This window comes from Benincasa hispida, chromosome 7, assembly GCF_027475165.1.
Source record: "Benincasa hispida cultivar pf3 chromosome 7, pf3_genome.v1.1, whole genome shotgun sequence".
Taxonomy (NCBI): domain Eukaryota; kingdom Viridiplantae; phylum Streptophyta; class Magnoliopsida; order Cucurbitales; family Cucurbitaceae; genus Benincasa; species Benincasa hispida.
Genome location: NC_143484.1, coordinates 45007224 through 45027677, shown reverse-complemented (window position 1 = coordinate 45027677; position 20454 = coordinate 45007224). Strand labels below are relative to the sequence as shown.

At 33.1% G+C, this 20454-nt stretch overlaps 2 protein-coding genes and 1 long non-coding RNA gene across 3 annotated transcripts; 1 reads left to right on the top strand and 2 right to left on the bottom strand.

The window, feature by feature from the left end:
• Nucleotides 1-4267: 4267 nt before the first annotated feature.
• LOC150035192 (uncharacterized) lies at nt 4268-11181 on the bottom strand. Its single transcript, XR_016530593.1, has 2 exons — nt 11084-11181; nt 4268-4512 (listed from the first exon to the last, which is right to left on the bottom strand). It is a non-coding gene; the product is annotated as an uncharacterized LOC150035192 (long non-coding RNA).
• On the top strand, nt 4690-13851 carry LOC120082018 (katanin p80 WD40 repeat-containing subunit B1 homolog KTN80.3-like). The gene is made up of 19 exons (XM_039037226.2): nt 4690-4988; nt 5311-5594; nt 5875-6005; nt 6550-6667; nt 6811-7037; nt 8259-8361; nt 8567-8637; nt 8762-8836; nt 8924-9067; nt 9184-9409; nt 9586-10254; nt 10551-10610; nt 10691-10809; nt 11163-11291; nt 12207-12281; nt 12405-12517; nt 12719-12835; nt 12930-12998; nt 13138-13851. Exons 2-19 carry the CDS (start codon nt 5567-5569, stop codon nt 13199-13201), a joined length of 2538 nt encoding a protein of 845 aa, XP_038893154.1. The 5' UTR covers nt 4690-4988; nt 5311-5566; the 3' UTR covers nt 13202-13851.
• A 1172-nt stretch (nt 13852-15023) lies between these two features.
• LOC120082019 (structural maintenance of chromosomes-like protein, putative (DUF3531)) lies at nt 15024-19366 on the bottom strand. The gene is made up of 8 exons (XM_090315413.1): nt 18886-19366; nt 18704-18791; nt 17825-17910; nt 16766-16844; nt 16535-16594; nt 15613-15734; nt 15445-15516; nt 15024-15314 (listed from the first exon to the last, which is right to left on the bottom strand). Exons 1-8 carry the CDS (start codon nt 19191-19193, stop codon nt 15212-15214), a joined length of 918 nt encoding a protein of 305 aa, XP_090171539.1. The 5' UTR covers nt 19194-19366; the 3' UTR covers nt 15024-15211.
• Nucleotides 19367-20454: the final 1088 nt, after the last annotated feature.

The window sequence follows — 20454 nt, the reverse complement described above, 5'->3', positions numbered from 1 at the left end:
CTCAAAACAAGTGAAACTGGGTGAAAAATTGTGGCAAAACAAAGGGACGATTGGGTAAATGACCAACATAAAATGGTATTTGGGTTTCCACATAGAAGGCCTAAAGAAACTCCTATATTTTATAAATGTCTTAAAATTTAAATTTTTTTCTTATACAACTTGTAGGTTTACTTTTGGACAATTATACCATTTTTCATTTATTTATATCCGATTTTTATATATTTTTTCCTATTTTCGAAGCTACTTTAATGATGAGGAGAGAAAATTAGAGAGAAAATGCATTTAATATAGTTTTTATCATTTGAATTGGGGAGGGAAAATACATTTATTGTAATTTTTTTTCCATTTTCCAATTTGGAAAAAAATGCCTTTAATGAAAATTTATTTTTTATTTACATTGGTTTTCACATATCAATTTATTGTTTTGACGGATTCGTGGTTATTTTAAATATATCTTAGAACATTTTGTTAGATATTTGAAAATATTCTAACCAATATATGAAATATATTACAGTTTATAAATTATAGATTGACTCAATGTTTGACATAAATCACAGTATAAACCAATATATGAAATATATCACATTATATAAATCTTTATAAATTTCATTTACACCACAATATAGAAAATTATTTCAAATGGTAAGACTATTGAAAATATTTACAAGATGTAGCAAAATTTTAGAACTATCAAGGATAGACGCTGATAGACTTCTATCAGTGTTTATCAATATCACTTATCACTAATAGAAGTCTTTCAGTATCTATTAACGTCTATCATTGATAATTCTAAAATTTTGCTGTATTTTGTAAATATTTTGATTTATTTTTCTATATTTAAAAACAGCCCGTATATATAACATATTACATGAAGTCTAAATAATAATAATAAAAAAACACTCTCATTTATATCAAATAAAAAAATACATATGCCACAGTATATCTCAAAATTCTTACAGAAGCTAAAAAAAAGTACACATATCACAATATATATAAAAAATAGGAAAAAAACTAAAAGTTGAATCGGGTCTATCGTTCGTCTGCTCCGAGTCCGTCATTGCCGTTCATTTGCTCCAAGTCTACCGTCGCCGTTCGTTTGCTCGAGTGTGCCGTCGTCGTTCATTTGTTATGAATCTGTCATTGTCGTTCGTTCTTGTCGTCTTGTGCTCACCTCATCGCTAGATCGCCCCATGCTATTCATCTCTCGCCTATAAACTCACACTGCCAAAAAAGATAAAGGAGATGGTGGAAGAAGGAGAAAAGAGAGGGAAAAAAAGGAAGAAATGACTTTGAAGCATAGGAGAGAATTATATATATATAACGTAGGTGAGAGCCAAATAGTCACTTAAATTAGTGAAAATATGGAAACCAATATATATATATATATATATATTAAAAATGAAATGTTCAAGATATTAAGGAGTCTATTTTTTAGGCCTTTTAGATAGAAATCCAGATGTCCAAACCGTTTTTTTTTTTTTTGTAAAAATGGTCAAGTGACTAATTCTGATACTTCTTTAAATTTAACCGTGGACAAAAATACCCTCTAACAAACCCGTAAGATCACGGTATATTTAAAAAGAAAAAAAAAATCTAACCATCTAAAACAATTTGAACTACTTAAAACAAAATCTAATAATTTAAACCAACCAACCAAATAAAAGCACAAAATCATCTAAATTTTGATAAATAATATAATATAATACTTTTCATTATTACTATATTAAAAAAAAGTCAGCCCCCAAAGATAACGGACAAGTTCCTTAAAATGGTAGACAAATATAAAAACCTCAAGTACATGGTATTTTTCTACAAATAGGTTACAAATAAAAAACACATAATCCCCCTAGCTTCCTGAAATATGGTAGGTAGATGCTAAAATCTAACGAAAGCACGTGATATTTATTTGTATACGATATATATATATTGAAAATCCTCTATGTGGGTAACATTCTTGAATATGACCGACAACGGATAAAATCAAAAGAAAACACATGATATTTATTTGTAATTATGGTATATACGTTGAAAAATAACATCATTGTACCTGGTAACATTCTTAAGTAAATAATGGCACCTAACCAAGACCAATAACTACACACTTACCCCACATGAATCATTGACAAAATATTTCGAGTTTTCATATTCTTGCAACTGTAATGGTAGTCCCTTCCCTTGGCAGTTTTAAAGTTATCTTCCACACTCGTTGGTTCCCCTTTTGTGCTTACTTCAAGGTAGATATGTGAATATTTTGTATAGAGAATTTGCAACTTTCTTTTGTGCACAACTTACATTTACAAACCTTTAAAAGTTGAAGGCAGAAAATGTTGACGTTGAGGTTGCAGATAAAGGTTTGAATGTAACAAGAAAGTTTGCTAGATACATGTTAGATTTTAGGATTAAAAAAGAAAATGAAAGAAAATGTAATTGAATTTATAATATGGAAAAATAATATAACCATTTAAAAGAGATATTGGATTTCATAAATAAAAATAAGATTTATGAGGGTGATATGAAATTTAAAAACCAACCTTTTAGGAGATAAGATTTTCCATAAATAGTGGATCCTCTTTGCCAACATTAATAGAGGGGTAAAAATGGAAGAAAAAACATAGGAGGAAGAGATCTAAATTTAGGATGGCCATAAACAAAAGAGATTTCATTTTTTATATTTTTCAAAACCGGCCTTTTCTTTTGGCCATATAGTACAATTTCTCTAAAACAATCTGGATGAGTCTTAAGATAAACAGAAATTCAAGCCTCGAAATTTAATTCGTGACTTAATCAGACTCAAAAGAATAAGAAAATTGGGTCAAGAGGCTCAATTGTCCACCTCAACCTTGTCTAGGAAGCTACAAATCTCTTTGTTACCCAATTTATCCTTCTCCATTCTAAATTTGAGAGGACAACAAGTAACCATAGATGAAACAATCTTATAAATATTTTCCTTTTGCTTTAATTCTAAAATTTCTTAACTCTTACCATTTTTTTTTAAAAAAAAAATCCATGAACTAATTTAAGTATGGAGGCAGTGTGATCCACACCTGTGTATAATTTTTCATTATTTTCATATCATCTCTTCTCAAATTTTATTACTGAAGTACGCATAAATCGAGAACCAAATTTGAGCCTCATAAGAATAATTTTAATTGGTCTTTCGTGCCTTCTATGATAAAATTGTCAACTACCTTATTTTAAATTTCTCAAAAAAAAAAAAAAAAAAAATCCTTGTGAGAACTAAAAGAAGACCAACCATTATTTTGCAACAATTATTTATAAAAAAAATGAGTAGAAATGATTATACATAAACTCCCGTCAAACAAGTAAAGGACAATTTGAATATAAAGAGTGAATATCAAATTTAAAAACCCAAAGTTTTAGTAAAGTTTAATCAATGCGTCAAAGGCATTGGAACAAAAGTGGTGGGTTAACGGTATTGCTTCTCCTTCCCCTTTTACAAATTTTAAATCACAAGAGGAGGGAGCATCAATTTAATTCCTTTATTGATAAAACAAACAAGAAAAAAAATAAAAAAAAGGGAATAATTCCATCAAATTTGTATCCATTTTTATCTAAAAAATTGAACCATGAACCAAAACATGTTTGGTTAATGTATCAATCTTTGTTAAACTCATCTACACACTCTTAAAACTCATTAATTTCAAGTTGAATAAAAAAAAAGTATTATATAAATTAAAGTCTAATTATAGGCTACACGAACATAGCTCAATTGACATAAAACATATGTCATTGATTAGGAGGTGTGAGGTTTGAATCTTCCACTACTCGTTCAACTCAAAAGAAAAAAGAAAAGTCCAATTAATGTATAAGATCGAAAAATTGTATAAGTCGTTCAAGACCCACCAAAATTTTAGAAAGAATTAAGCTATGTATATGTTTTATACTCATTAAATGCATTTGGAAGTATTTTTATGGATTAATTTATAAATGAAAGTGTATCAAGGGCAAAAATTTTGTATAAAAATTTAGGATAAAAAATTTTGGTCTAATTTGATGAAACTAAAAAATTTACAATACAAATTGATACATACTATTAAGTTTAGGATAAAATATAATGTTTAGTCCCTATTGCTATTTTTTTTTTTAATAAAGACCTTATTGCTAGTTATTTTTAGTTTCTTCAAAGAATTTTATGATTTATTAGTATTTTCAGTATAAATTTTGGAAGTATATTAACGTATTTTATTTTTTTATATGAAAATATTTATTATTAGTTAACTAATTTAAATAAAAATTAACATAGACGGACTAAATTTAAAATTGATTACAACTATTGCGACTAAGATTCAATATTTGAAACCACATGACTAAACGGTATTTTAATATTTTAATGTGGTAATAATAATAATAATCACAAAATAAATAATAAATAATGAAAACTAAAAATGGGCCGACCCGATCGGCCCATTAAAGTTTGGGTTGGCCCATAAATCTCCGCACGGGACAGTCCGTGGCACGTCGCTTTCACACTGACCAAAACCACTGCTTCCTCTTTTTCCACAAAAAAAAAAATAATAAATAGAAAGATTTAATTTTTCTTTTTACAATTTTCCTCTCTCAGTGACAACTAAAAAATAATTAAAAAAAAAAAAAGAAAACAAAAATAATAATTTGAAAAAAATTTCCTTTCGTTTGAATAAAAACGATGTGAATATTATTTATTTATTTATTAGTTGGCGGAGGAAGAGGGGACACAAAACGTGAAAGCGCCTTACTCTCTTCTCTAATCAAATTCATTTTTTTTATTTCTTCTTTTAATTATTATTATTCTTTTTTTTTTGAAATTGAGTTTTGGCCTTCTGTCCTTCTCTGTCCCTCTCTCTGTAAGAGCGTTGCTTCGGCGGGATATGCCCATGGCGGTGCCGCTGTAGTTGAAAGAAAGCCAAGTGTTTATCGCCGCCGCCGCCTTTGCCGTCTCTGAAACTTCGACCGACGCCTTAAACTTCGAATTTCTCGTCTCGAATACTGTACTGTGCTCTTCTCTCTCTCTCTATCTCTCCCTCTCTCTTTCTTTGTCTTCGCGTCTTGAAATTTGGTTATGGATTTTTTTTTTTTCTGTTTCTGTTGTGGTTTATGTTTGTGAGTGTGGAGAAAGATGAAGCTAACTTGAGTTGGAAGTGTAGCGTGCTGTACTTTTTTCTTGACTTGCTTGAAGCAAACTGATTAACTTCTTCCTGGTTTTCTTCTTTGGTGGTTTACGTGTGTGTTTTTTTTTCCCTAACGTTGATCTGGCTGTTGGTGGTTTCTTGATTTAACTTTTATTTTTTCTTTGGAAATTTGTGTTTACAGTGACGCTGTTTGGGGCTGGGAGCGGTGGTGGAAGAATAGGTGGAGTTTACTTTTGAGATCTAAAGGTGTTGTGAGTGGAGATCGTCGGTTCTTAGAAGTAGTCGATGAAGCAGTGTCACTAATTATATTGCGCTATTCTCGGATTCAAATACTTTGGGGAATTTTTACAGTGGAATGCCGCTGTTGCAATTTCAATTTCTAGGTTTTCTTCGTGTTCTGATGCTATTTTGGTCCTAAATTCTTGACTATACATGCCATGACTACCAAACGGGCGTACAAGCTACGTATCCTTTCTCAATGTCTCGGGTTCAACTAGGATTTTAAATTTTCAAACTGAAATATTATTACTTGGACTTGATCTGCTTGTATTGCCTCGTTATCTTCACTTTGTGATTTTCATTTCCGTATCTTCATCAGATCTCTGAGTGTGTGACTGCGAGTGTTATGTTTTTATTTTGAAGCATTTGATTTGAGTTTATGGTTTGCCAATTAGAAATAGCTCTGGCTTACAGTTGTAGACTGAGGAAGGCTCCATCATTTTTGCCTTAACAATTATTCAAACAGAAGAATTTGTGGCACATTCTTCCGCTGTCAATTGCCTGAAGATTGGAAGGAAGTCATCCCGTGTTCTTGTCACAGGAGGAGAAGACTTCAAAGTCAATCTATGGGCTATTGGTAAACCCAATGCCATACTGGTATGTTTCAATTTCTCCTGTTATGGTTTCCTATCACTTGGCCCTGGTTAGTAGAATTCAGAAGAAGTGCTCTATTAGTTTGTTCTCAAGTTAACAAAAATATCATTACAAAGATTGACAAACCAATTATTTTGTAGTTTTCTTGAAATCCCATGCATTTTAGATTTGTCTTGTACTTCTTGTCCAGGATATTTAAACATTCTCGTGTAGAATTCTTCCCCTCTTGTTCTATCATCCTTTTCTTCTGAATTTCTTTTTCTTGAATCACTCATATCTCGTTTTATTATAGCACTTCTAACAGATCTTGTGATGAAAACAACATGCAACCAATTTCAGTCACGTTAATACCTCTACCCCCGCAAAAAAAAAAAAAAATCCATGTGCACTATGGTTAATAGGAATTAATATATATATATATATATATTAGGTTATTTTAAATTTAACAAAGATTAACCAGACCTGTTTTAGCTAAAAAGCTAAAAGAGCTGTGTTTGTAAGTATCATGTTTTTTTGCACTTTAACTTAGCTGTGCTTTCACATCCAGAGTTTGACTGGCCATACGAGCGGAATAGATTCTGTAAGCTTTGACTCATCAGAAGTGTTGGTAGCTGCAGGGGCTGCCAGTGGCACAATCAAGCTTTGGGATTTGGAGGAGGCTAAAAGTATGCTTTCTATCATCCCTATGTATTTCTTTCATCTTAGCCGACAGTGTCCAGTTTGATATTGCTGATTTCCATGGATAATTGTACTATGAAGCTAGACTTATATTTTCCCTTTTCTGGATTTCTCTTGTGATATTTCCTAGTTGTTCGAACGCTTACTGGTCATAGATCCAATTGCATTTCTGTGGATTTTCATCCCTTTGGGGAATTTTTTGCTTCTGGGTCCTTGGATACAAATCTTAAGATATGGGATATCCGGAAGAAAGGGTGTATCCACACATACAAAGGTCACACTCGAGGAGTCAATGCAATCAGATTTACTCCTGATGGGCGTTGGGTTGTATCTGGTGGAGAAGACAACACAGTGAAGGTTAGACATCCATCATTTTCCTTGTAGTTTAGTTTTACGAATTATTAGTCTTTGTAGAGGAGAGTAACTAGTGATTTCTTGATAAAACCTTTGGAGCAAGTGTAACTATATGAGTCTCGTTTTTCTTACCAGAAAAAATATTGACCTCACAAAGGAGTCTGGAATGCCTTTCCTTCATCTCAATGTCCCAGAGAGCTTTCTTTTATCTTTATTACCCTTGGCCTTGGTTATAGTTTGGAACTAGGATTTCTTGTGCTCATTTCTATTAATATTGTTTATATTATTTGTTTCTTTGAATGTTTTTCCTCGATTTGTCTTCCTAGAAGTGTCTAAGCATTGGGCACAAATGACTTTGATGTATTGTCTGGTGCGTGGTGCCAAGTGAGTTGACTTACAATAACGTTGCATCATTTGCATTGCTTAGGTGTGCTCACCAAGGATAACTCTTTTAATATTCAAATGTTTTTTTTCTTAATTCTTTTTTCTTTCACATTCCTACCATTCTCTAACTTTTGTCCTCTTTAGCTCTTTTGCTCCTTTATTTTACTAGCAGGTGATATCCATGTGCCTAAATGGTAATAGATCACGACATTGATATGCCTAGATATTTACTCTTCTAGGTATATTTTTAACCTCACATATATTCAATGTCTTAGCTCAATTAGGTTTGGACTTCACTTTGTACCTTAAAAGTTACAACGAAGCCATGGAGGAGCTTTTGTATGGTAGTATTGGTTTTCTTCATGGTTTTTGATAGAGAAGATCGAAAGTATTGATAGTTGGTTTGATGATTGCGATTTTTTATGGCATGTTTGGTTTAAACCATCTCCTGTGGGTTTTTTGTGTCGTGGGTTCTTCAATTAGACGTATACAGAGGGTCCCCCCCCCCCCCAAATTTTGATGAAAGGCATTGGTCGATGTGTATTTGAACCAATTGGTGCAACTGTGGGTTTTTTTTGGGGTGGGTGAGTGTAAAGAATTAGTTGAGCACAATTTCATAATGCTAATGCTCTTGGCAATGAAGGTGGAATTTTAGTTATTTATTATGTCATTTCTTTATTGTATAATTTGTGTCAACAAAATTATATATTTATTATGTCATTTCTAGAAAAATGGGATATTTTATTCACATGCAGAATTTGTAGTTGTATTTTCATTTAATTATCATTTCCAATTCAAAGGAACCTTCAAATATATCTTTAATATATTTTATTTTAACAGCTCTGGGATTTAACTGCTGGAAAGTTGTTGCATGATTTCAAGTGTCACGAGGGTCAGGTTCAGTGTATAGATTTTCACCCTCATGAATTTTTGCTAGCAACAGGTTTGTAATGCACTTTTACCTTGGTCTCTCTACTACTATATAAGCAAAAAATGAAACAATGATAAATAAATAAATAAAAAATATGTGCATTATCAAGTTCTGTATTTCATATGAGGCCTTAAATTTAACTAAAAGATGTTGCATGTGTTAAACATTAGATCTGGTTGTTATTCGATCCTATCTGAATTTTCTTTTTGTTGATCAGGTTCAGCAGATAAGACAGTTAAATTTTGGGACCTGGAAACCTTTGAGTTGATTGGTTCAGCTGGACCCGAGGTATCTTTTTATGCATTTTTTTTTTGTCCTGGCTTTTGAATAAATATACTTAAGAGTGAATATTTTTTAGAGGACTGTCTTATAATTTATTTTAGGAGATCTCTTATTCCTGTGTTTGTTTCAGACCAGTGGAGTTCGTTGTTTAACGTTTAATCCAGATGGGAGGACACTGCTTTGCGGATTGCATGAAAGTTTGAAGGTAATATTTGAAATGGTTCATCTGTCCAGAACTGCAATTTTTCATTTTTTTAAAAAAATTTATTTGTAAGATTGTGCTACTTCACAGGTTTTTTCATGGGAACCAATTAGATGTCATGATGGTGTGGAAGTTGGTTGGTCTAGGCTGTCCGATCTTAATGTTCATGAGGGGAAACTTCTTGGTTGTTCATACAATCAGAGCTGTGTTGGAGTGTGGGTTGTAGACATTACGGTACAATGCATTATCCATCGACACTCGTTCTAGTTTCTCACTATTCTTTAACTGAATGCATTATTCCCGAAAAAAAAAAAAAACTCAATATAATAATTTCCTTGCCTTTTGCATAGCGCACAGAGCCCTATGCAATTAACAATGTTAACAGACTAAATGGTCGATCAGAACCTAAATCCAGCAGTAATCTACCACAGCAAAATGAGAACAATACCAAGGCTGGTTTTGGTGGATTGTCGGTATCACAAACTTCTGATCCACTATTGAAGGAAACCAAAACATTGGGAAGGTTGTCAGTTTCTCAAAATTCAGACGTTGTCAAGGATCCAAAATCTTTGTCATGTAAGCAATTTTCTTTTGTCTTTGTTTTCATATATAGGATTTCGCTTCTGTTTCTCGTTGTCACTTTTTAAATATACCCTTCGTATTGGATTTTTCTTGTTTTTGATTGGCACTACCTCTCCATTTATTAAAAATTGGAGTAAATATCCATGATCTTTTTTCCTTACTGATTGAAGCCACAGGAAATGGACCAAGTACTCCTCAAAAGATCAATTTAAATGCTGGCCCAAAGACTAATCCGGTTAGCTCAGTAACAGTACCTAGTGCAGTGGTGCCAAAGAGAAACTCCGTGAAGGCTACTTCAACATTCAGCAACCCAATCTTCAATAAATCAGATGTGATACCCGTAATTGTACCTAGGACAAGTTCAAGGCACGAGCAGGATGATTCTAGAAAGGAATTTGATGTTGCTGGAAGAGCAGTGCCTGTACCTAGGACAAATTCAAGGCATGAGCAGGATGATTCTAGAAAAGAATTAGATGTTGCTGGAAGAGTAATGCCACTGTCCAGGTCAAATTCAAGGCATGAGCAGGATGATTCTAGAAAGGACTTTGATGTTGCTGGAAGAGCAGTTCCAGTACCATTGCTATCAAAAACTACTGACAATAGGAGGTTTCTAAATGGTAGAGATGAAGTTGGTAATCCAACCATCTCCGTCCTTTCTGAATCCAGAGGCTTGAAGGCTAATGACATGAGCACCATGGATAATAGGAATTCCTTGCATGACATTGGTTCAATTCAAGGAGTATCTGCTCCACAGAAGATTGTGAAAGAAGAAAGATATATTGGATCTGGGAAGAATGAAACGGAATCAAAAGAGACAACAGCAAACTACAAACACGAAGGTTGTACTCAATGTAGTGATCAGTTTATATGATTCGTTTTTTAACTAATGGCAGTTGTTATCCCATAGATGGGTCTATTATCTGATAATTTAGTCTTTACATTTATCTGATTTCATTTTCTTTTTCATAACCCACTTAGTCTTTTCAATTTTTTCTTTTTCTTTTTTGGCTATGTTCATGATGTCATTTTGCATTCGTGTCTTTTATTTGGCTGGCCAGTTTTAGTTATCAACTTGCTTTTAAATGTTCTATTATACTCTGTTCTCATGCTTTCTTGTAACTTCTCTTTGTTCTAGATGATCCTCGAGGCCATAAAATAAGCAGGGATACATCTTTTCCTGAAGCTACAAAAGGAGGTATTGTCATATTTAGATATTGATTTCCCCGTTGACAACAGATAATGCCCTAACATTTTTTTTTGGGATAATATATATAGGGAGATTGCGTTCACATGTAGATTGGGAGAAAAGAGAGAGATCGAATTTTAGCCGGCTAACATATAATGCCTCCCCTGGAAGAGCAGCTGCACTGGAAAATATTCCATTAAATAATGGGGTATGATTTATGAACTCATCTGTATGGAACTCATTTTCTTGTTTATATTCTTATATCCTCTTCACGGTGCTCTACTGTTATTACAACCATTTTACGATGGCCTTTGGTCTTAGCATCAAGATATTTGAGGTTCTTTGTTCTGTTTCTCAACTCTCATTGTTGAACAAGATTTGGTCGTTTGTTAGTTGTGACTTTCTTGAACCACGAATGATTATAGATTTATGAATATAAATGTGGCTGAAAAGTTAAATGAAATACTGATTAAAATTTTAACCTCTCACGTGGTCTTGTGTTTGTCATATAGTCAATCAGCTTACACTTCTGTTCTCTTCCTTAATCTAATGTTCTGACAGAGAGGTTATCGTCGATCTCCTGAGAAAGAAACAGTATCACCTGCAAGTGATGAGGATACCATAGTAGATGTTCTACAACAACATGATCAATTTATCAACTCGATGCAATCTCGGTCAGCAAAATTGCAAGTAATGAGAACTTCCAATTACTATACTATTGCATGCTTACATCTGCAAAAGATTTAACTCTGATTTTATGCATTTATCATGTTATCTGAATTATGAACCAACTAAAATTCCAAACCAATGTATCAATCAATATACCAATTTCCTAGTATTGAGGTAGGATAGAGCAAGTTTGATATTACCAATGGCAATGTGACAATTAGCTTGCCCCTAGATATTCCCACAAAAAGGAGAAATGAACTAAAGGAGTGGTTTATTATTTTGCTAATATTGTTATATAATAGGTCAAATTGTAAATGTAGCCATTTAAGTTAAGATTTGTGTCTCTTTGGTCCTTGAACTTTCAAAATTACAAATTTAGTATTTGTATTTTCAAATTTTTGAAAATTCATAGATCATTTTTTTTTAAAAAAAAATAAAAATTGAATTTGTCAAAAATCTGTTAGACACAAAATTGAAAGTTTATGGACTTATTAGAAACTTTTTGAACGTTTGGGTACCAAATAAAAACAAACTTCAAAATTCAGGACTATACTAATAGTTTAACTTATATAATTTGAGATTCTTTTGTTAATCTCCTAGCATTTTTGTATGGAACATGAATAGATAAAGAGTTTTTGAAGAAACTTATTATTATTTTTATTTTATTTTTAATTTTTTAGAGAACTACATGAGCTGACAATCTTTTAGAGAACTACATGAGCTGGGATTGTCAAAATCAGTAGGGTAGGCCGTAGGGGGTCTTCAAAGTATGAAAAGTGTTATGGCTCGGTTCATATAGGCACATGTGTAATTATTTGAGATTCTTGGCACTTGCACTTTGGCTGGCATTATGGTCGCTTCAGTAGCTATATGTTGCAAATGAGTTGCTGCAGTTAGAGTTAAAATTTTAAAATAATCCATCTGATTGTTTTTTAGGCCGTCTATAGATATTGGGAAAGACATGACATTAAAGGGGCGGTTTCTGCAATGGAGAAAATGGCTGATCATGCAGTAAGTATAATCTTGTTCTTTTAAGTGGATTGAAGTTATCTTTTTATTTTTTATTTTTTTATTTTATTTTAACTATTTTTCTTCTGATGTAAACTGTTCTAACATGTATCCCTGTCGATACAGGTTGCTGCCGATGTAATTAGTATTATGACCAATCGAATTGAAGTTGTCACCCTGGATATCTGCAGTTGTATTCTGCCTGTTCTTTCTGGCCTCCTTGAAAGTGACATGGATAGGTCTCATCCATTTCTTCCCCCCCCCCCCCCCCTCTCTCTCTCTCACACACACACACACAATTTATGGGGTTAGTGTTTTCTGGAAAACTTATATTGCAACTTTTGAAGTCAAACTTTTTCAAACTGACATTTACTAGGTTTTCGTTCGAAAAGTATTTAGATTTTGGTTTTTCTAACACTGTTTTAGTTCTGGAACAATAGGTATTTAGACATTTCTATGGAAATGCTAGTGAAGCTGGTGAGGACGTTTGGTTCGGTGATCTATTCAACGTTATCGGCAACATCATCTGTTGGAGTTAACATTGAGGCAGAGCAAAGGTGTTTGCTAATAAGCTTTTAATTTATCAGATTGCTCTTACACGACTTTGTTTCAAGAAATTATTTGTATTAAATTAAATTGGGTGGTTTGTAGGTTGGAGCGATGTAATCTCTGCTTCATCGAGCTTGAAAAAGTTAAGCGCTGCCTGCCAGCCCTTATAAGGTATGTTGTTACAAACTACTTTATAATAAGTGATTTGAGGAGAGGCACTAATAAATTAAACAATGCATTACTTGCAATTACTTTGAATAATAATACTTACGATTAACGATGATTATGCAATTTGATGGTGGTTTCGCAGAAAAAGGGGATCAGTAGCAAAGTCAGCACAGGAGTTGAATCTTGCACTCCAGGAATTTCAATGACATATAATAAAACAAAATAAATCCATCACTCTTCCTGCTGTGGCTTCCTTTGCTTTGCTTTGGAAAGAGAGTTTTTCCCACTCTTCTTCTCTTCATTTCATTTCATATGCAACACATCATCATGAAGATACCTTGCCATCTTCCACTTCACTTCACATCACATCACAGTTCTTCCTTCCTCTTACTCTATAAGTAAGTAGTAAAACAAAGTACAGCCACAGGTACTTTATTGACCACTGCCTAATTCTGCACATACCTAAAACAGGAGACAACCAAAAAAAGAAAAAGGAGGGCTAATTTGTAGTAGAGGACTGCGTTTGGTTTTGGTTTTGGAGAACCATCATCTTCATAAGCCACCCCTTTCTATGTGGTGAAGGAGTTGAGTGAGTTACCTGACCCCCTAAAAACTACCTTTTTCTTTGGCTAACCCTTCCCTTTCCCTAAATGTTGTACACCACACCATTTTCTTCATCTAACTCACTTTGTTACTGAATATTATTAGTTATGTTGTGGGTGTTGTTTATATTGGTCCACTTCCTCTCTGTCTTGTCTTTGTCGAGGGAGGGCGGGCTCTTTCTTGTAATACCACATATGCCCTCTCGTGTATCTCACTCACCAATTCATTAAATTTATAAGCTATTTTCTTCTAATGAGTTGCATCTCTTCCTCTATTATTGCATTTATTGTTGACTTTACTGTCTAAAGAGGAGTAAATGGTAAAAATCACTCTTAAAATATGGTGGTAATAATTATATCCTCATATTTTTAATTGTAAAAATTGATCCTTTGAATATGAAAGTGTTAAAATTCGACTCTTGAATTAGAACTCTTATAATTTTAGGGCCAATTTATATAAACAGCTTTTTTGGGGATGGGGTTTATAAAAATAATGACCCATCAAAGAGGTGGAATGATTAAGCATGATCCATATGTTTGGATAGTCTTCAGAAACTTGACCAGGAATATTCCTGAAAATTTCGACTTGGAGTGAATGAACGAAGACTTTGTAAAGAAAAGGAAATTGGAAGAAACCTATATTAAAGAGGTGGCTATGATGGAATACTCTTTTTAAAATGGCAGGAAGATCAAAGTAATCCAATCTGTAAAATAAAATTAGAAAAATTGGTTTTAAATCATATCTTCAGACATACATTGAATATGGGCACGTTTGTAATGATGATTGATATAAAGGCTTTCTATTAATTTTTAAATACAATCAGATTGAACATTGATTAAATTACGCATTTCGATTACAAATTTAGAGGCAAGTCCCATAGTTCATTATGATTACGAAATATAGATAAACAACAAATATAATTGATGGATTATATTTCGCCTGAGGTAAACGTGACCATAGATTTACAAATATTCATAAAGTGAGCACACCGAAGCCATCTTTGACGTGTTTTATTCGTCTTGAGGTTGGACGACTTTTCTTTTCTTCATTTGTTGTACTAACAAAAGAAAATGTTCATGGATTATTTAAACATGGAAATCCTTGATTTCAAGGACTGTTTACTTTTTACCATGCATTTTTTTTTTCTCTCTTCCAAGACATTTTTCTAGACATTCATTTTCTCCGAATAAATTGAAGTGGGCATAAAGTGAGGATGAGACATAAGAATGAAGATTCTTATTGAGTACAACTTAACCAGCCCACACATTAATCATTACTTGCCTTTCTTGATGGAGGACTACTTTTTGGTTCACATACTCCTTTCCCTTGTTGAACTTTTTGGTATTCCTTTTCTTGGAGGGGAAGGGCCATTTTAAAATTTTATGAATGCAGAATTCTCAAATCTAAGCCTAAAACACTCCCTACTATTCCCAAAACGAACCTAGCTTTACTAGCATACAAATACATTAACGGCCAAGATTTTTGTAGTACAAATCTCTCTACCCCTATTGTATTGAAAAAAGAAATTCCTACTATTTTGACGGAAGTTTAAATAAAGATGAAGATTTAGAATATCGAAGAGGCATTATATACACTCGAATTCTAAACATAAGTTAGATTTTGAAATACTTGTACCCATACTCGGGGCTCGTCATCCCTTCTTCCCAATCGCCCATTCGACGTCCCCCAAAGACAACTTGTTGGATGCCTAAATATCTGCAGATCAAAGTAAAAAATTAAACAAGTTCCTCTATTAGATAATATGAGTATCTAAAACTCTAGATACATGTATTAGTCTGGAAACTGTTGCAAGGAAAAAATATAAAGTTGACGAACTCAAACTTACTCTGAGCTTAAAACAGTCAAGCAGTTCAATAATACATCGATGGCAAAATAATCAGACGTACCGAGGTCAACCCTGCCACATATTATATAACTTGTTTGAATTCCATAATTGGGGAGCATACCAAATAACATGGAACAATGGATTACAGTTAATTTCAGAAACTCTTACCAAACCCGGCCCCAGTTATCCTGAAACTCAACATCACTGATATCATGAAATGATGACTGCATCACTTTAAACCCTTTATCTGCATCGTAGATAGGATTGTACTCCATGGATGAATTCGCCAGCTGCAATTAATAATTCAATGAAAAATTTTAATCCAACAATTTCGCAATTCACGACGGCAGCGAAAGATTTGGTTTCTTTTGGGTATCAGCACAAAGAAAATTAATCGTTGTAAGATATATAGACAGCCTTCGAATAAACCAAATTCGTATTTAATTACCTTGTTTTTTCCTTCTACAACAAAAAAAAAAAGTGTTTTGACATTGACCAAAGTTCTGTTTTTCAGTAGTCTGAGCATGAAGGGAACAGTGATCAAGAGTACATCCAAACTAGAGTGCCTACTTTCAACCATATAAAGCTGACAAGCTAATTAAGCAGTTATGCAATATATTCATCAGGTAAATGATATCCCCACAAGACAAAATGTCATGTAGAAAATACTGGCAAAAAGATCTTCCCTTGTTCCAATCCTTTTTTTTGTGGATAAAAGAAACATTTCATCAATGAATGAAATAATAGGAGGACCCCAAAATACGGAGAAAGATTACATCAGAAAGCGCCAATTATTGACTAAAGAAGATAAACTAAAGTGGATAAAAGGGTGCTTTGTTTTACACTAGGAAAAAGCCATTGATAAAACAGAGTCCATGAAATGATTAATTGTATAAAGAAAGCTATCGAAAAGACGTCTGTTTCACTCATCCCATAAACTCCAAAAGCACACAAGAGAGTCAACCAAATCAAATTCTTTACAATTGCATAATAGGTGGGAAAAAAAGACGTATAATTGACTTCAGATCAATTAAGGTAAGGCGCTTCAGTGAAGTATAAATCAATTAGGTTCAAGGATACATGATGAAACCTGCAAATTTGAAGAGTTAAAGGCCCCCAATCGACCCATGACATACCATGACTGGATAACCTGCATGGTCACTTGTAATGTAAATAATATAGACGACAAGTTAAAAGCCATTCATTGATGCACAGAGAATGGAGGGAGAATAGAAGATGGTCATATTAAAGTTTGAGCAGCTCAAGGAAAATAATAATTCTGACAAAGAAAATCATTCTACGGCAATAAGAGGTAACTTACACTGCCAATAAGATCAACATCTCTATCGGATGGTGATCCAATCAGCTCAAACCATATGTAGGAATCAAGAGGATTGAAACTGTGCGGCAAAACAGAGGGAAAAGGATGATCAGTAACTTCAAATGGTAAGGTTTTAACGTCTGAAAAGTTAAATGAACAATTTATCACCACATCAACGATAATATGAACAATTTTTAATTCATTAGCAGCTCAAGGATGACTAAAAATTTCCCAAGACATGCTGTAAACAAGCATAGACAAATCTAAGTGCATAAAAAACAATGGTTATACTTAAAGATCAGTTAATCAAGAAACAATAACAAAAATAAGCAAGAGGATGCTCAAAGATGTCAACAAATGCATAGCTGAACTCCAATATTCCTGTATCCCGGATTGTTCAGTTCTGAAATGGACTATTACAAAATTTACCAAAAAGAAGAAAAACTAGTTTATGGGGTTTTAACTTTTACGTGATTGTATAGTCATTGACCTAGAAATTAATCATGATTAAACATTTAAATTATGACTAATCCCCATCAATATATTTCTGATAGTTAACTAGTACACTTGTGAGCAAATAGATAAACAATAAACCAGAATGCATATTCTAATCCTCAAATTAGCTCAGAAGACAAGAAATCTTTAACCATGATAGGGACTGTAAAGCAGTAACAATATCCAACATTCTTTGACGTATCAAAAATGTAGAAAAGCACAATGAAAAAGTTTTTGACTTGCATATTCGGGAAACCCAAAGTTGAAACTAAATCGTATCGTGTATTGAAGCCATAATGAACTAGTAGAAGCCAGGACTTAACACCTTTTGGGTCTTAAAGGTTTTCTTCAAAACAGAGTTGAAACCTGAGCAATTGAGAAGAACTAGATCATATTTAAAGAGCAATCGATTGCAAGAAAAAAATGGAATTAACAATGGAGTAATATCTCTTTTCTTTTATGATGGAGGATCCAGCTTTGGTTTCGGCACCAGATATAAGGTTATACCAGTGAGGGCAAAAATGGACAGTAAACAGATAAGGGACTATTTATTGAATAGATTACTCTCTAAAGCTGACTTTGAAGGCAAGGATGGAACCCGTTTTAGACTTTTGGAAATCTCTACCCTTCCTTCGTACTCTCTCTTCAACCTGTCATAATCACATTGGAAGATGTAACTATGCAGAAAGATGAGAAAACGCCATTATTTAACAGGAATTACATGAAAAAATTTAGAAGTTTTTTCTCTTCTGGTTGATACCTCACAGAAAGAAGCTTGTTCTGTTCATCAGTTGCATGTGAATACAATCACAGATAAATGTTCAAGACATGAGATTCAGACTGCTTTTAATATTCTAATAAGAAGCTAATGGCTTATGATTGACAATAGATGTCAAATAAGTTTATTTACAAGATATTTCCATACGAATTATTAGTCATATGAGAAACTTCCCCAGCCAAATGTTTTGAAGAGCCAATACTAGAATATAAGTAAAATGAGGAGCTTATGTAACGACAAACTAATTAAACAGTCCCGTTATTTATCCAGAAAATGCTCCTCGTTGAGATAAAATTACTAGAGAACTAAACAAGTTTCTGACAGTAAGCACCATATTCAACTATATCAACAAGATATATAACAACAGTACTACTGGATGCTCGTAATTGCGAGAAGATAGTAAAGCGAATCTTATCTTCTCAGACGCCATACCAATGAATTAAGAATATATGAAGGAATATGCTACAAACTAGTTTCAATCATTTAGTTGAGGTCTCTCGTCGCTCAGACGGAAGTGAAAAAAATCTGAACAACGAGTTCAAAAAATGACACAATAAGAAATGTGCAAACAGGAAATGAAATAACGAATGAGCAAATTCAATTACAACAAACCGATATTCACTAAAAATCAAATAGGAAAATGAATATAAGCCTAACCGATATACCTTTTTCCTCATTTCCTCTGGATTGCCAATGCTATCGCCAAGAACAGCGCGTAATTCCGCATCGTTTTTGCAGGCATCTTCCAACACTCTGCCGTTTTCCCGGCGATTTCATTAGCAATCAAACAAAAAGCAATACACAAGCATACAGAATCACGCACACACACAGAGAGAGAGAGAGAGACTTCGCCCAGGCAGGGTAATTGTGGAGACGATCATGTTCCCGTTTGCGCTTCTCTTCACGAAGCTTAAGCAATCGACGACTTCTAGCAGAGGTTCCAGAGCTCTTAGCATCAGTTGTAGTTCGTGTAGAAGTACTCTTGGCGTCGAACTTAGAATCATCGCCATTTTCAGAAAGCAATGCACGAGAACGAAGTGAAATTGGATGAAATTCAGGATTTGAAGTGAAAGATTGGGGGAAGATTCTTGTATTAGAAGGGAAATTGGAATTCGTAAAAGCTAACCCTAATCCGACGCCCTTGAACACGGACATTTTCTTGTTCTTCTCTGCTTTTCTCCTTGTTCTTCAGAAACTCTCGCGCTAATTCTCAGGAAAGATGATTCCCTCCTCCGCAAATCGCAAGCCAATTTTGAAATTACAGTTATATCCACTCGACACTCAAGGACCCCGAACTGAACTGTTGTCTATGTCTTTGATATTTATATATATTTTATCCAGTATCAAACATATATATACATATTAATGAAATTTTACCTAAGTAACAAACTGAAAAATTGGGGAAAAAATAGCACATTTAGATTTTTATCTTATAAAACTAGTATACTTTTTTAAAATTCATAAAAATAGTTTTTCTTGGTCAATCTCGAACGAGATCAGTTACCGAAATTTTAGTTAAAAAATCAACTTTTTCTAATTATTGATTGTTTTGGGTCTTCCTAGTACATCTCACTTGATTACATACCAGATTTGCTGTTTTTTGTAATCTAACCAAACTTGGTATTTTCAAATATTTATCAAATTCGGTTATGTTTACTAAATATTATATGAAATAATTACGTAATTTTTCAAATCTTTATCATAACTTATGTTTTCACAATTTTATGAATTTCCAAAATTCCAAATGCATTTTTCATTTATCAAATTAGATTTTTCAAATTGATTCAACCTTTTTAAATTTTGAAAAAGATCAAAATTTTCGAAAATTTTTGTAAGACTTGGGATATATAAAGAATTGTTAATCTTGGTTGAGATTTCACTGAGAAAGCTCAAATATATGAGTTTTGGTGTTAATTATGCCTGAAATTTCACCAAAAAAGCTCAAATATATAGAATCTCGGTGTTGTTTTGTTTGAAATTAGCGTCGAGATACACATAATCTTGGTGTATAATATGACGAGATGTACCGAGAAAGCCTCAAATAATCGATAAGTTGGAAAAAGTTGGTTTTTTAAGCTAAAATCTCATAGTCGATCTCGCCCGAGATGGACCGAGAAGGGCTAGATCGACCAAGAAAAACTATTTTTACGAGTTTTAAAAAAAGATGCTAGTTCTGTAAGGTAAAACTTAAACGTGCTATTTTTGACAATTGCCCTAACAAATTGATCATTATTTTGATTTGCAAATGATTTAGTTACTATACTTTTAATTTTATATTGCTCTAGTCTCTAAATTTTAACATATAATAATTTAATTCTTATAAAATTTAGTAAAGATTTAGTCTCTATAGTGAATTTAATGTTATAATTTAATGAAATTTGTTGCATGAGTAGATCAATAAACTAATTAGGGACCC